The sequence below is a fragment of the Bidens hawaiensis genome, unplaced genomic scaffold (genome assembly GCF_021521415.1).
Source record: "Bidens hawaiensis isolate Kalapana, Puna unplaced genomic scaffold, B.hawaiensis_p1.1 tig00013985_1, whole genome shotgun sequence".
Classification (NCBI taxonomy): domain Eukaryota; kingdom Viridiplantae; phylum Streptophyta; class Magnoliopsida; order Asterales; family Asteraceae; genus Bidens; species Bidens hawaiensis.
The window spans coordinates 464,577-480,802 of NW_027492198.1; the positions used below are offsets into that span (position 1 = coordinate 464,577).

The 16,226-nt window shown below is 38.4% G+C and overlaps 1 protein-coding gene across 1 annotated transcript; it reads left to right on the top strand.

The window, feature by feature from the left end:
• The first annotated feature begins 9,959 nt into the window (after positions 1-9,959).
• LOC143545600 (chaperone protein dnaJ A6, chloroplastic-like) lies at positions 9,960-14,067 on the top strand. Its single transcript, XM_077037459.1, has 8 exons — positions 9,960-10,073; positions 10,359-10,474; positions 11,324-11,468; positions 11,612-11,669; positions 11,760-11,802; positions 11,893-11,941; positions 12,958-13,041; positions 13,154-14,067. Exons 2-8 carry the CDS (start codon positions 10,377-10,379, stop codon positions 13,985-13,987), a joined length of 1,311 nt encoding a protein of 436 aa, XP_076893574.1. The 5' UTR covers positions 9,960-10,073; positions 10,359-10,376; the 3' UTR covers positions 13,988-14,067.
• Positions 14,068-16,226: the final 2,159 nt, after the last annotated feature.

The following is a 16,226-nucleotide window of genomic DNA, read 5'->3' on the forward strand; positions in this document are numbered from 1 at the left end:
TGAAGTTGTTGACGATGTGAAGTTATGTGTGTAAAAACAGTCATATGTGTTATATGTGTATAAATAAAGAACGTTTGAAACGTTCTCATGTAATGATAGGATATCTATATATATATATATATATATATCTTTGGAATGATATATATATATATGTATGTGTATTATGAAATATGTATATCCTTGTGATATATATATAGATGTGTAATAAATAAAATGTGTGTTTAATAAAGAAATGTTGTTAAAATTTCAGACTTAACTGAAAAAGAAAAGAAATATATCTGAACAAAGTAGCAACAATGCTCGTAGAGAAAAAGAAATAAAAGACAAGGGGAAAGGCCCCGAAAATGAGAACGAGCGAGAGGAAGAAATTCCTGAAAAATACATGAATAATATCCAAAAGATGATTAAGCAAGCATTGAGGGAAGAATCAGAGTTTAGATCTCAATCTAGACAATCCAAACATTCCCGATCTATTAATCCTTCCGTTCATCCTTCTAAGTCCATGAAATCCCGTCCGAAACCTTCTCATGATGAGGAGAGTGTTCATGAGTCTAACGCTGATGGTGGAATTAGACGTGAGTTCAAGAAACTCAAGATTTGTGGGTGTTCGTCTAAGGACTTCAAGTATTATAGACTGAAGGAGTTCCATGGCGATAAGGGAGCCATCACAACCGTGAGGTGGCTCGAGGAGATGGAGACTATTGTTATCACGAGTAAGTGTTCTGAGGAGGAGAAGATTCAGTATTCCGCCCTAATGTTCAAAGGGGAAGCGCATGAGTGGTGGAATGCGTTGTTGATGAGTAAGGGAAGAGACGTGATGTATGGCCTGACAAGTTTAAGGCCATGGTGATGGGAAAGTTTTGTCCCATGCATAAAACCAATCAAATCCAAACGAAATTCCTTAATCATAAGGTCGTAGGGACAAACCTCCGAGAGTACAATACCAAGTTTCTTGAGTACTGTCGCCTTGTTCCCCAGCTGGTCAACCCTGAGTCCAGCAAAGTCACAAGATATATATGGGGACTACCATGGGAAATCCGCGACATGGTAAGGTCTCACCTGCCTCAAACCGCTGATTCTGCGATGGAGTTAGCCGGTTATTTGATGGGCGGCTTAGTCCGCAACAAGGAAGAGGACAAGAAGGTGACACTAACAACTACTCAAGGAAAGACTGGAGGAGGTTCCAACTTTAGAATCAAAGGCGTAAACCGAAACAACTCTACGCCATGCAAGACATGTAGGAGGTACCACAAGGGCCGATGCAATTTCACCCCGTCTCCTAAAGTCTATGAATCCTCTAATCGTACGGGACATGACGCTGCTAACTGTTGGAAGAAGAAGATGACTTGCTTCAGTTGTAAGGAAATGGGCCATTTAAGTTTCGAGTGCCCAAAGAACAAGCCTACTGCTGGTGGTGCGGGTGGAAGTGGCCAGAACAAGAAATGAAATGCTCAAGTCTTCGTACTCGACACAAAGAAGGCCGCTGACATGCCGGAAACCATTACCGGTACGTTTCTAGTCAACGAAACCTATGCTAGAGTTTTATTTGATTCGGGGGCCAATTTAAGTTTTATAGATTATAGCTTTTGTAGTCTATTAAACGAACCATTAACAAAATTAGATAAAACTCTAAGCGTCGAGACTGCTAGTGGCGAAATCGTTAAGATCACCGAAGCCCTTGAAAACAGAAGAATACTTCTAGCTGGTTATATTTTGCCTATTTGTTTGTTACCCATGAGTCTGGCTGGTTTTGATATTGTACTTGGTATGGATTGGTTATCCGATAACCATGCCCGTATCATCTGCAATAGCAAAACCGTTGAACTTCAAACCCCTGATAAACCAACAATTCGAATTGAAGGGGACAAAGACGCTGGCCAAGTTAGCATAATTTCTATGATTAGGGCTAACAAATGTTTGAATCAAGGATACCTCGCATTCATGGCCTACATCACTGAAGAGTCCAAGCCAAAAGAAATCAAAGACGTTCCTATTGTTTCCGATTTTTCTGATGTCTTTCCTGATGAACTTCCCGGTATCCCTCCCGATCTTGAAGTAGAGTTTATGATCGATCTTATTCCTGGTACTGCTCCGATTGCAAAAGCTCCGTATCGCCTAGAGCCAACTGAGATGAAGGAGTTAAAGAAACAACTCGATGAGCTATTGGAGAAAGGTTTCATTCGACCGAGTTCGTCGCCTTGGGGAGCGCCAATTCTGTTTGTTAAGAAGAAGGATGGTTCCATGCGTATGTGTATCGATTATCGTGCGTTAAACAAAGTCACAATCAAAAACCGATATCCACTTCCTCGTATCGATGATCTTTTTGACCAAATTCAAGGTGCTAGCTTCTTTTCTAAAATCGATCTTCGTTCTGGCTATCACCAACTCAAAGTCCAATCCGAGGATATTCCGAAGACTGCTTTTAGAAAAAGGTATGGACATTATGAGTTCACGGTCATGCCGTTTGGACTTACTAATACACCGGCTGCGTTCATGGACATGATGAACCGAATCTGTAAGCCTTACTTGAATAAATTTGTTATCGTCTTCATCGATGACATACTTATCTATTCTAAGTCAAAGGCCGATCATGAAGTCCACCTTCGAACGTTACTTGAAATCCTTAGAACCGAGAAGTTGTACGCCAAGTTCTTGAAATGCGAGTTCTGGTTGCACGAGGTGCAATTTCTTGGTCACATCATCAATATCAATAGTATTCAAGTGGACCCCGCTAAGATTGAAGCTATCTCTAAGTGGGAGGTCCCGAAGTCGCCAACCGAGATCCGAAGTTTCTTAGGTTTGGCCGACTATTACCGTAGGTTCATCGAAAATTTTTCTTGTATCGTCGTTCCCCTAACTTCCTTAACTCGTAAGAACATCAAGTATGAATGGGGAATGAAGCAACAAGAGGCGTTCGATATAAACAAAAGCTCACCCAAGCACCTATCTTGGCTCTGCCGGAAGGTATTGAGGATTTTGTAGTCTTTAGTGACGCATCTCACTCGGGTTTGGGATGTGTATTAATGCAACGAAATAAAGTAATTGCCTACGCCTCTCGACAACTCAAAGTACACGAAAAGAACTATACGACTCACGATCTAGAGTTAGGCGCCATAATCTTTGCACTTAAGATATGGAGGCACTATCTTTATGGAGTAAGATTTACCGTGCACACTGATCATAAGAGCTTGAAACACATTTTTGATCAAAAAGAGCTCAACATGCGCCAACGACGCTGGATGGAAACTCTAAACGACTATGATTGCGAAATTGTTTATCATGAAGGCAAAGCCAATGTCGTGGCTGATGCCTTAAGTCGCAAAGAGCACGAGAAGCCCAAAATAGTCTGAGCGTTGCGCCTAGAACTTCAAATCGATCTCATTGAGCAAATAAAATCCGCGCAAACGCAAGCAATCAATGAAAACCAAATCTCTGACGAAAAACGTAACGGCACCATTGACTCGTTAGTCAAGGGTGATGACGGTATCCTTAGACTCGGTAATAGGATTTGGGTACCAATTGTTGGAGGTTTGCGTGAGAAAATTTTGAATGAAGCTCACAAATCTAAGTACATGATGCATCCCGGGAGCGACAAATGTATCACAATCTAAAGGCGAATTATGGGTGTAATGGAATGAAAAGGGATGTCGCTTCGCATGTTGCGAAATGTTTAACTTGTCTAAAAGTCAAGGCTGAACATCAAAAGCCTTCGGGATTGCTTTAGCAACCCGAACTTCCCATTTGGAAGTGGGAGTTAATAACTATGGATTTCATTACCAAACTCCCAAAGACGACTCGACAACACAATGCTATTTGGGTAATTGTGGATCGTTTAACGAAGTCTGCACACTTTATACCATCAATGAGTCGTACTCTATGGATAGATTAGCGCGTATCTATGTAAACACCATTGTCACTTTGCATGGAGTACCGCTGTCTATAATATCTGATCGAGACAGTCGTTTTACGTCTCATTTCTGTAAAAGCTTCCAACAAGCTCTTGGTACGAAGTTGAACCTTAGCACCGCTTATCATCCGCAAACTGATGGGCAAAGCAAAAGGACTATTCAAACGTTGGAAGATATGCTTCGGGCTTGTGTAATCGATCTAGGAGGAAGTTGGGACGACCACTTACCTCTAATGGAATTTTCGTACAATAATAGTTATCACACAAGTATTCAAACCGCACCATTTGAGGCGTTGTATGGTCGAAAGTGTAGGACGCCCGTGTGTTGGTCTGAAACCAGAGACAATCAGTTATTTGGACCCGAAATTGTCCAAGAAACCACCGACAAGATTCTCCAAATCCGAGAACGACTTAAGACGACACGTGATCGCCAAAAGAGTTATGCTGATGTCCGTCGTAAGCCATTAGAGTTTAATGTTGGTGACAAAGTATTATTGAAAGTCTCGCCTTGGAAAGGCGTTGTTCGCGTCGGTAAGAAAGGAAAGTTAAGTCCTCGATTCGTTGGACCTTTTGAGGTACTCGAACGAATCGGCAATGTTGCATACCGTTTGCGACTGCCAGAGGAAATGCAAGGAATACATGATGTATTCTGCGTAAGTGCTTGACCGATGAATCTTTGGCTATGCCATTAAAAGACGTAGAAATAAACGAGAACTTAAAATTTATAGAACGTCCAATTCAAATTGAAGATTCGAAAACAAAGAAATTGAAAAGACGAACATTAAAAATTGTGAAAGTAAAATAGGACTCGCGTAGAGGGCCCGAATATACTTGGGAACTCGAATCGGAAATAAGAAAGAAGTACCCCCAATTATTCTTGTAAAGCAATCTCGAGGATGAGATTTGTTTCAAGGTGGGGAGGACGTAACATCGTGAAAATTTCGAGTTCAAAGTATCAACTTTCCAAAGTTAAGGGACTAAAATCGCCAAATTCTAAACTCCAGGGTCAAAATTGTAAAATCTGTTTTCCTGACCCATCGCGGTACGCGATGGATTAGAAGAGACTCCCATCGCGTACTGCGATGGAGAGTCTGACAAACTGTGACATGTGTGCCACGTGGCACACGATGGCAACGTGTGCTGCCACGTATCACCACGTGGCAACACTGCCGCCACGTGTCGCCACGTGGAGCGGCGCTTGGCACGTGTCGACACGTGGCAGACCTACCCTCTGCGTCATCAAGCCTATAACGCGGTACGCGATAGGCCTGCCCAGGGACCCATCGCGTACCGCGATGGGAGCCAATTTTTCGGCTATAAATAGCAGTCATGGGGTGTTAATTTTACACATCCAAATCTGCTCTCAAATCTCTCTAATCTCTCTCTAGAATATACCTCGATAAGTGTGCCTTGTTTTCTCGTAAAGCGTGTCCCGATTCTCGATTTCCATGTTGACATTTCCTCGAAGTTCGTGCCACCCTCCACCCATATTTGACCAAGATGGTGTATGTTCTCGAAGTATGTGCCGACGTGTGTTGAAGATTGGCGTTCGTCAATTTGTTCGAGAAAAGAAGCGGCGTTGGAGTGCTGCTCGAGTCCCTAGGGTTTCTATTACGCCAATAAGGTTAGGCGTAACGACAATTCAATATAATTCAATATTATATTAAAGGCTTAAGCCTTAAGTCGAGGTTATACTCGATACCTCGATAAAAGAAAAGAAAGAAAATATAACAAAGAAATGAATAAAAGAATGAATATTGAATATTGTGATTACATATATATGTGTGTAAGTATATATGTATATACTCTTTGTTATGAAAAATATTATTTAATGAATAATGAGTATTTGTAAATAATAAAAGAAAATGATTACGTTTCTTAGAGAAGAAGAAACGTCGGGTTTCTATATAAACTAAAGCTTTATAATTTACTTTTAAACCAAAGGTTTTCAAGTAAATAAGAATTGAACTAAAGGTTCAATCGAGGATTGAGATATAAAATAAGACTAAAGGTATTAAGCTGGATCATGTATCCGACTAACAAATATTTATACTCGTACTATAGGTGCGAGATAAAGAAGGGAAAGACCCTTGGAAGGTGAGTGAAGCCGATCCTAAAGAGATAAGGTGAATACGCCCCCAAACTTTTAACTTATTTTAAAATGAGTCAAACTTGTTATATGAAATTGTTTACAAGGAACTATGTGTTCATAAAACCGTTATAACTATGGGTATGAACCTAGCCCTCAGGCTGTGGTATATGTATGTCTGGATCCTTACATAGGTGGTACTATGCGATGTATGGGCATGATCGCACCACCCTTGGTCGTAGGATGCTCTCCTGCAGGGAGTACGACCTTATGTGTATATTTGCGGGTACTTAACTAAGTCGAACGTTGCGGTGTTTGCTGAGGTGACCTGAGTAGAGGCTCTAGTTTATAATGTGTTATTTTACTTTATTATTCCTAAGCCACGTTGGGCCGAGGCAGGCGTAGTCTCGAGGGGTAATAAAGTAAAAGAAGTTATTTTGCGTCAGCGTGTTCACCAGCATTCGTTGCTGACGTATTTTATTACATTTTGTAGGTGAACAATGATAGCGCTTGAAATGACGAAGTTATACTAATATCCGGTGGCTCAGATTCATTTTGTATAAGTTTAAAATGGTGGTTTGTAAACATAAACAAGTAATCTTTTGTTAATAACTCTAAACGGGTGTTTTATAATCTCGTTTTTTGAATATATATAAATGTTACACTTTTGATCCTTTAAGTTTTATAAGTCTTCCGCAAACTAACGTAACTCTGATTTATTTACAATTACGGTACCAACTGTTGGGTCACGCTCCTAGGCCTTAGATGGGGGTGTGACATATCACGTATTACGAAATTGTTTTATATTATTCGTTTTTAATATTAATATATATTTTTATTTTTTATTTTATTTATTGTAAGAAAGTTAATAATATACTTAGAATTTGATAATGAAAGAGTTTCACAAATAGATGAGATGTTATAACCCAGTTTAAAAACCTATATAGGTTTGGTGAGACCCGTGACCTGCTTATTTTTTTACTATATAAATGTTTATTAATTATAAATAATATTTTTTCTAAAAAAAAACTCAAATATTAAATTTTTAGTATTGTAACATCCCGTTTTCTAGTTTCGGTTAATAAAATGAAAACATGAGTTATGATGAGTTGGGCTAGTATTGGGTTAAATGGGTATGGGATTATGGACTTGGACTAGGAAGGAAAGAAGGAAAGACCATGGGCTTAAGCCCATGATCCATAAATATGTAAACCATAATCACCACTTAATTCCTCATTTACGCATATTCCATACACCATCCAAAACACACACTTAAGCCTTCTCTCTAATCCTCTTCTTATCTTAGCCAAAATCAAGAAGGAAACCGAACACCGACCCGAGGTAATGATAGTAGGAAATTGTATGAACTTAAACCCGTTAGATATGGTCATGAAACGACGAGGCGACACCTTTAAACTGTTAAAGTCATGAGATCCGGGGGAAACGGGTATAAACCGAAGCTAAGATGAGCTTAGGGATCACCCTGGCTCAGATCTGGATCGAACGGGGCGAAAAACGGTGAAAAAACGAGTCAAAACTCGTTTTTTCCGGCGAAATCACGTTTTTCCGGCGACAGTGCCGGAAAGGCGGCGCCGGAAATGGTACGAGGTTAAAAGGAATGTCAGAGAATGTTCTGACATTCTCTGACTTAACCCTAATTCGTTAACGGAGAGTTAACGAACTAGGGGTGGTTCGCTAGTTGATTCGTCTAAGAGATCATAACGAACTAGCTCTAGTTCGTATCCAATTCGTTAAGGGAAAAAGATAACGAATTACCCTTGATTCGTTATAGTCATTCGTCAGAAGAGATAACGAATTAGATGGACTGATTCGTTACATGGACTGGTTCGCTATGGACTGATTCGTTAAGGGTCCAGTTCGTTAGAGGGTTCAATTTGTTACAAGAACCAGTTCGTTATGTTAGGCCAATTCGTTAAAAAGCCAAGTAACGAAATAGAAGTTTAATAAAATGACAGAACAGTCCCTGGACTTAGAAAAAGAACGATTTAATTACAAAGAAGCCCTTGAACTTTAAAGTTAGCAAATTAATAATGAGTTAAAATTCTAATGGAAAATGTGTTAAGACAGCTCGACCCCAGCCAGAGGCTCTACCCCTTGAACCCTGCTAGGGGCTGCCGCCCTAGACCCCGCTGCCAGGGGCGCTGCCCCCGGACCCCCGTCCGTTGAGGGTTATAATTAGACTAGAAACGCGATATGGGTAGTGATAAATAATTGATACGTGTAATTGTTATACATTTAGTCGTGCACAACTCAAGAAGGGAATAACTATAAACGGTGAATGTAACCGCATTCAGGTGAGTTTCTGGCCCCATTCCTTGTTATGTTTTCAGGGCTGTGTGCATACTCGATGTGATTAGTCAATACACTTATCCTAAGTGATAAGTGTATGCCATATATGTATTATGTGAAACGTATGAATGATTTCTTGTTGGTACGTAAACGATCTTCGGATATTGCATGTACTGCCAGGTAATGGTTTGATGATATATATGTTGTAGATGAAGAATGAATGATGTATGTACGTATGAAACTTATAATTATGTATATAGAAAAGTATGATATGGAGGTATGGAAGGAAAGGTGACCGGAACCTAATAATATCCGAGGATGGAGGGTATTTGTGATGCTTTCCAAGATTTCATCAAAAGGTGGAGCGCTTTGGGCATCAGATTCTGTACTTTCAATAGCTGTTCCCGAATTTAGGGAGACCCCTACGTTGGACCCTAATAATATCCGAGGATGAAGGGAGACCGGACCCTAATAATATCCGAGGATGAAGGGATACCGGACCCTAATAATATCCGAGGATGGAGGTACCGGACCCTAATAATATCCGAGGTATGTAGGGTGAAATGCCCTTTATAACGTAGGGTTAGCTATGTATGTGTATGAATGAATGAAGTACAGGTTATGTATGTAATGCGTACCTTCGGGCGCGTATATGTGTATATAAAGTAAGTTATGTGATTAACTAGAACTCACTCAGCGTAGCTGAATTTTAGTATGCACGCATGTTAACAGATTGGGACAGCTGGTTTGAGATGGGCACATGGCAGGATTTAAGAGGCTGGCATCTAAAAAATGTCATGATGTTTTGAATGTTTTGATTTATGTTATGTTTTAAAAGACAAATTATGGATGTTTGTAACGAATGGGTGATGTTCTATATTGTTCCGCGAAAGTTTTAATTAACTCTGATATTTAGAACTGCGTTTATGAGTAAATCGAATGTCCAATGTAGGGCACCGGTAACGGGGCCTTACAAGTATTTTCCTGTTTTATAGGATTTTTATATCAAATATTTGGCGAGATTGATTTTTAATTTAATGAGATGCTTTAACCTGTTTAAGGACTATCTCGGTTTGGTGATAACCATACCCGTGAATTCAGGTCAAATGCATAACCAAACCTCCATATGCAAATAATGCAATTTAATGGTTTGAGAGAATATAAAAAGCAAGCAGAGAGCTCTTAAATGTTTTGTTTATATGTATATTATAGATTACAATCGAGCGGGGGTCTCACCGGAAGCAGCCTCTCTATCCCCATGGGGTACAGGTAAGGCTGTCTACATCTTACCCTCCCAGACCCTACCATAGCTTTGCTATTGGTAGGATATACTGAGTACGATGATGATGATATTATAGATTACAATAGATCCACCATGACAAGGTTAGTCAAATTAATTATCAACAACTCAATTAAAAAAACAAATCAAGAAAGTTAGGATAAAGAAGCTATGAATTATCAAAGTCACAAAACATATTATGTAAATAAAACATTTGAAAAATAAAATCTTTTATAAAGTTAAAAGTAAAAGCTTGATGAAAAAACGTTGTCCGACCTGCCGGATTCGAACCAGCGACCTAAGGATATCTAAGGGTTGGCCCACTCGTAGGGCTTTTGCTAGGTGGGTTTAGTTTAGTTTCGTATATGCATATACATCTCTCAAATGTTCTTTCTTTCTCCCCAGTAAACAAACAAACCTACCTCATCTCCTCTTTCTTTCTAGTACCTTCATCTCCGTTCTCACTCGGTTTATTGCTTCAATTTCAGGTTCTCATATTTATATTTATTCCAATTCCTCATCACTTCACTTGTATTTATTTATTACCTTTCATTTCATTTCATTTCATTTCTGACGGACAAACCCTAGCCGTTAACATAACCTTTTATTATCCAATTATATTTCTATTGAGATGTTGGTAAATACGTTAATAGTTTCTATCATAATTGAAGATACAACAGGGAAATGAGTTTTTTAAATTGAATTTATACGATATTTAAATTGGGCGAGCTCTATTAGTTATATGTTACCTATTATGGTTTGTTGTTATGCAGAGAGTATACTATATAGGAATGGCAATTTTACCTTGTGCTGGTACCTCGGTGGTGGCTCAACCTCACTCTATGTTGACTGTTTGTTTCTCTACCAAGCCCTTTGCTCATTTGCCTCGGTGAGTACTATTGTTGGTTGTGTATTCTGCAGTCGCTTGTATGATTTTAGCTGTACATGTTTGGTGGTGTTTCTGTCTTTTGGGTAATTTGGTTCCACACAACTTCCAATCTTCGGATTTAATAGTTCGCTTTATCTAGCGAAGAATCAGATGGCACACTTTTGCAGTTTTCTTCTGCAATCGCATGGCCTTGATGCCACCCTCATTCCAGGCTTTGTTGTTTGTTGGGATCGGTTTAATTCTTCAAGCACCTATTTAATTTTTCGAATTTCGGATCAGTATAATCGCAGTTGAGGATCGATCTTTTTTTTCCTTCTCTACCTAGATGAACTAGATATTGCCGAAGCGCTTGCCTAGGAACTAGAAACGCATTTATTGAGCCTCGCCTGGAAAACAGGCCTAGGCGCGAGAAGCGGGAGTTTTTAATAACTATGGTTATGAGGGCTGGTTTCCTGTTATAGTTACTTGGCTGAATGGAAAAGTTAAAATTAGTCAAACACGGTTTGAAGTTTCATTCAGCTTATTTGATGTTGGTCACATGATTTGTGCTTTGTAAATAAAATGTTTAGAAGTAGTTACTTTTTATCTCTGGTTGTTGTGCGTTAATGTGAAATATAATATATGTTTAGAGGAGAATATGTTGCAAAACATTGATCACTTTTTAGGACATATTTAGTGTTAATTGAAAGTTATCTAAAAAACTTACACGGACATGCTGACATGGTTTGTATGTGGTATCTGAAGAATGAAAGTTATCGAAAAACCTATCATTCGGTAACAACACAATTTGACGCAAAAGCATTATCTTATGCACAATAATTATGTTTTTTATTTTTACTTGCTTATCAGTTTGTCAACAAAGACAAGAGGATTTGCATCATCATGTTCAAGCTTCTTTTCACAACATTCCTTACACGCGCTATATCACCTGAGGCCTTCAAGTGGTAACTTTCATAACCGCAGAGGTAGCAGCCTCATTGTTAGAGCTGAATCAGTAAGTTTAATGTTTTGAGTTATTTCATTAAATTCTCATAATAATGATGATATTCCGCTTTCATATTTTGAAAAAAAAGGTTCATTCTTGATTGTTATCTGTACATGTTTAGAGTTTTAATGTTCTTTCAACCATGTAACCAGGATTTCTATTCAATACTTGGTGTGTCAAAGAATGCCAGCAAATCAGAAATCAAGAGTGGTCAGTAAATATATTACTCTGTTATTATTAGCAAAACTTAATTTTGGCCATATTTACAGAAAGCTTTAACCAATCTTATTCTATGTTCAGCTTACAGGAAGCTTGCAAGGAGTTATCATCCTGACGTAAACAAGTAAATTATTTATTTAATAATTTTGTTTTAACAGTAAGCTTAAAAATAAGTTATAATATTCTGATATAATTTATCATGTACTTTTTGCAGAGAACCAGGAGCTGAACAAAAGTTCAAGGACATTAGTAATGCCTATGAGGTAACATTCTTTGCTCACCAGACGAGGTGGCAGTTGTTTACAAGTTTGCTCGGGTTTTATTTTATATGTAACTAGGATATAGTCCGTGCAATACACGGGTGGTTAAAAAATAAACAAAAAAATTAGATTTAATAATATAGTAGTAACATACTTTATCGATTCATAAGATATAAATAATAATAAATAAAAATTTTAAATTCATAAATATCTAAAACCTTATTTAATACAACATTTAAAGTTACATTTGTAACTTTGTTAGTAAATCTATAAATGTTAATAATATTAGTTGGCATCCTAGTTGGCTACTTTAGGTGAGTGACATGTGGAAAAATTGTTTTGTTTTAATAGTATAGGTAGATGATTCAAATGGGTATAATCATGAAAAGATAGCTTATCCCCCTTAAAGTAGACATGTAAACTAATTGAACGTCCACGGACGGAGCATGTTCTGTTTGTTTTTTAACTTTAACCGAACAAATAATCGAGCAGGAATGATTAAACGAATAGGGTTTTCTTGTTCATGTTCGTTTATGTTTGTTCGTTAACAGTACGTTAACAGTATAAATGAACAGTTCATGAACGAACACAGATAAACGAACATAACAGAGCTGAAACTAGTGAAAAGTAATGTGAGGAATGATGTGTTGGGTCTAAAAAGTTATTAAAATCAGACTAAATTGTAATGGGCCACAATTTATTTAATGAATATACTAACGAATATAAAGAAACGAACTTGATCAAACTTAAACCAGCTAAAATAAATGAACATAAGTGAACATACATAAACAAATTTAATGAATGAACGTGACCGAATGTTCATCCACATAAATGAACCAAGGAGACATGTTTTGATGTTCATTTGTTTAATTAAATGAACAATTTTTTTTGTTCATGTTCATATGTTTATTATTTATTAGTTAAACAAACATAAACAAACTTCCTGCCTAATGGTTTACGAACTATTCACTGAATGTTCGGTTCGTTTACACAGGATCTGACTTGTTATTCTGACACAGGTTTTATCTGATGATGAAAAGCGATCCATATACGACAGGTACGGCGAGGCTGGGCTTAAAGGTGCTGGTGTGGGGGGCACAGGGGTAAGTTCTATGTCAATCTATCAAAATTACCAAAATACTCAATAAACCAACATTATTTTATAATTTCATTTAATAAACATGCCACATTGCACATTTCAATTGGTCCACACAGGATTTCAGCAACCCGTTCGACATATTCGAGTCATTATTCGATATGGGCGGTATGGGTGGGCGCGGCTCACGCAACATGGCTACCGAAGGCGAAGACCAAGGCTACAATCTTGTCCTAGACTTCAAAGAAGCCGTGTTTGGTTGCGAAAAAGAAATAGAGATAACCAAACTCGACACGTGTAAAACCTGCGACGGGTCGGGTGCCAAGCCGGGGACCACCTCGTCTAGATGCTCGTCATGTGGCGGTCAAGGTCAAGTCATCTCATCGGCCCGAACACCACTTGGCGTTTTCCAACAAGTGTCAACTTGCCCGTCTTGTGACGGAAGCGGAGAAATATCCACCCCATGTGACACGTGTAAAGGCGACGGGCGCGTAAGGAAGTCAAAGAAAGTTAGTCTTAAAGTCCCGGCTGGGGTTGACTCGGGCAGCCGGTTACGGGTCCGGTCAGAGGGTAACGCGGGTAGAAAAGGTGGGCCGCCCGGTGACCTTTTTGTAATGATTGATGTGCTTCCGGACCCCGTGTTGAAACGGGATGATGTTAATATTCTTTACACTTGTAAAATCTCCTACCTTGATGCGATATTGGGGACAACGGTGAAGGTGCCTACAGTGGACGGGACGGTTGATTTGAAGATCCCGAGTGGGACCCAGCCGGGGACGACGCTAGTGATGGCGAAGAAGGGGGTCCCGCTTGTGAACAAGGGTAATAAGAGGGGTGATCAGTTGGTGAGAGTGCAAGTTGAGATACCCAAACGTGTGAGTGGTCAAGAAAAGAAGCTGATTGAAGAATTGTCGAATCTTAAGAAGGGTAAAGTTGCTACTGGTACTAGATAATATGTTTTGAGATTAAGGTGATTTTTTAAATGTTCAATCATTTTGGATTTTGATTGGTATTTATATATTGATTTACTAAATTAGTGACGAAAATAAACATTTTTGGGGGTCCTAGTAGGATTTTCGGTGTTGGATTATGATTATGTTGATTACAACTTACAAGTGATATTTCATGCAAGTCAGCTAAGGCATATTTGCTTTGCATGGATCGTTTCATATGGTTAGGTGCGTCACTTTATGCTCGCTGTCAAGTTAGTATGGGTTAACCTATAATATGTGATATTACCCTTTTGAAAAATTACATAAAAATATGTCATGCTCTTCCCTCTTGAAAAATTTCATAAAAACTAGTTGCTAGTCCCTTGCACTATGTGGTGGGGTTGATGTTAAAGGTGAGAGAACTGTATAGAAATGTCGGCATTAGTATGTTTTTAACTTCGTATAACTGAAAAAGAAGCGCTTATGACTGCCTGTGTTGCTAACGATTTTAAAGAGCAAGAACAATGTCACATGACCATGGACGGACCTTTAAAGGGGCGCGGAGAGGTTCTGTCCCTTCTGTTTTTAGGCTTAATTCTTCTAATTATAGCCTATAAATTTTCAATAAATATAGACTATATTTTCAATAATATTTTGGACTTAGAAGTGGTAATATATGATTTTTTATAGTACAAACGAAACCAACAAAAGGAACTCGTTATTTTTTTAGGATTTATAATCTTTATCAGGTGAAAAATATTGGTTTTTAATCTTATATGTGGTGTTGTGTGAGAACTTAATATTAATTTCTAATATTTTCGGCCCCCTTCTATTTAAAAGTTCAAGTTCCGTCACTACACATGACCATATTGTTCAGACAACAAACACTCGTAGTTTGTGTTATGTCTTAAAAGTTTTATCTACAGAACAACACTGTTGTAGGCTGATTTATACACGCACACTGCCTATGGATGTACAAAATGATTGTTGGATCTTTGCAGTTGCTAAGAGAGATTTCTGAGCATACTCAGGGTAGACTACTTGGGCCGGCCGAGTACGCCTCCAAGTAGTTGAGTAGTGTGGGGAAACTACCCGGCATTTTTGAGTAGTTGGCTGAGTACATTGGACCGCGAGTTCTACTAGGGTGTAGTAGTGTTTAAAGGTCCTATGACCGTTTTGAGTATTAAAAAAGATAAGCTTTTTTTTTTTTTTTTTACATAAATACATACAACATAAACCATTTCAATCACACTTTATAACTATTTCTACTCAATATACTATGAATACACTCTCACTCATTATATAAAATTTTTAATGGATGCTCCCGGTCCAAGTGATATCGGGTGCTATTGGAGGTGGATTTCTTCCGATTCGAACATTTTTGATGAATTTCTTTCCAACTAGTCCGATTCCATTGATATGGAATTTTTGGTGAATGTTGTAGCCACAACAGAGTACCCGTAGGATACGACACATTCGAAGAGAAAATAAGTGTTACATGATCGTGAATTGACTCATCAAGTTTTAATGAACGATAACCTTATTGATAACTCGAAGTATGACAAAGATACATATAGAACTTGTTTTGGTCACCGGAAATCTTATTTTAAAAATTGTTGGAGATATAAATGAAAAATATAAGTGGTTTTATGAGAGTTACGACACGAGGAAAAAAGAGCTTCACGACCATTCAGAAATTCACTTTAATTATTCGTCAACTCACAACCGGTAACGCTCTTGATGAATACGATGAATATTTAGCTATCTTTGAAAGAACTTCAGCCAAAACTCAAATACTTTTTGCAATGTTATTATTTGTTATACGGTAAAGCGTTTTTATGTAATCCGACTAGGCACAACTTTGTACGTCTATACGATGCACATGAAAGCTAGATTGGACATGTAGGGGATGGTTAGTAGCATCGACTATACGGATGTTGTTTGGCGTTTGTGCCCAACTGAGTTCCGAAGGCAGTTTATGAGAGGTGATCACCAATATATAACGATGATGCTCGAATTACTGGTGTCAAACGACTTTTGGTTCTGGTGTGCATACTTCGGACCTGCCAGTTTGAATATAACTATCTTAATGTTCTTCATCAATCTCTGTTGTTAAATAATGATTTGCATGGAACCGCCCATAGAATTCCTTTTCATGCCTATGGCCGACATTAAAAACGTGGCTGCTTTCTTGCTGACCGGATTTACCAGAGTTAGCCTGTTGTGAAAGCTTTTTCATGGCCATATGATCCTATAGAAA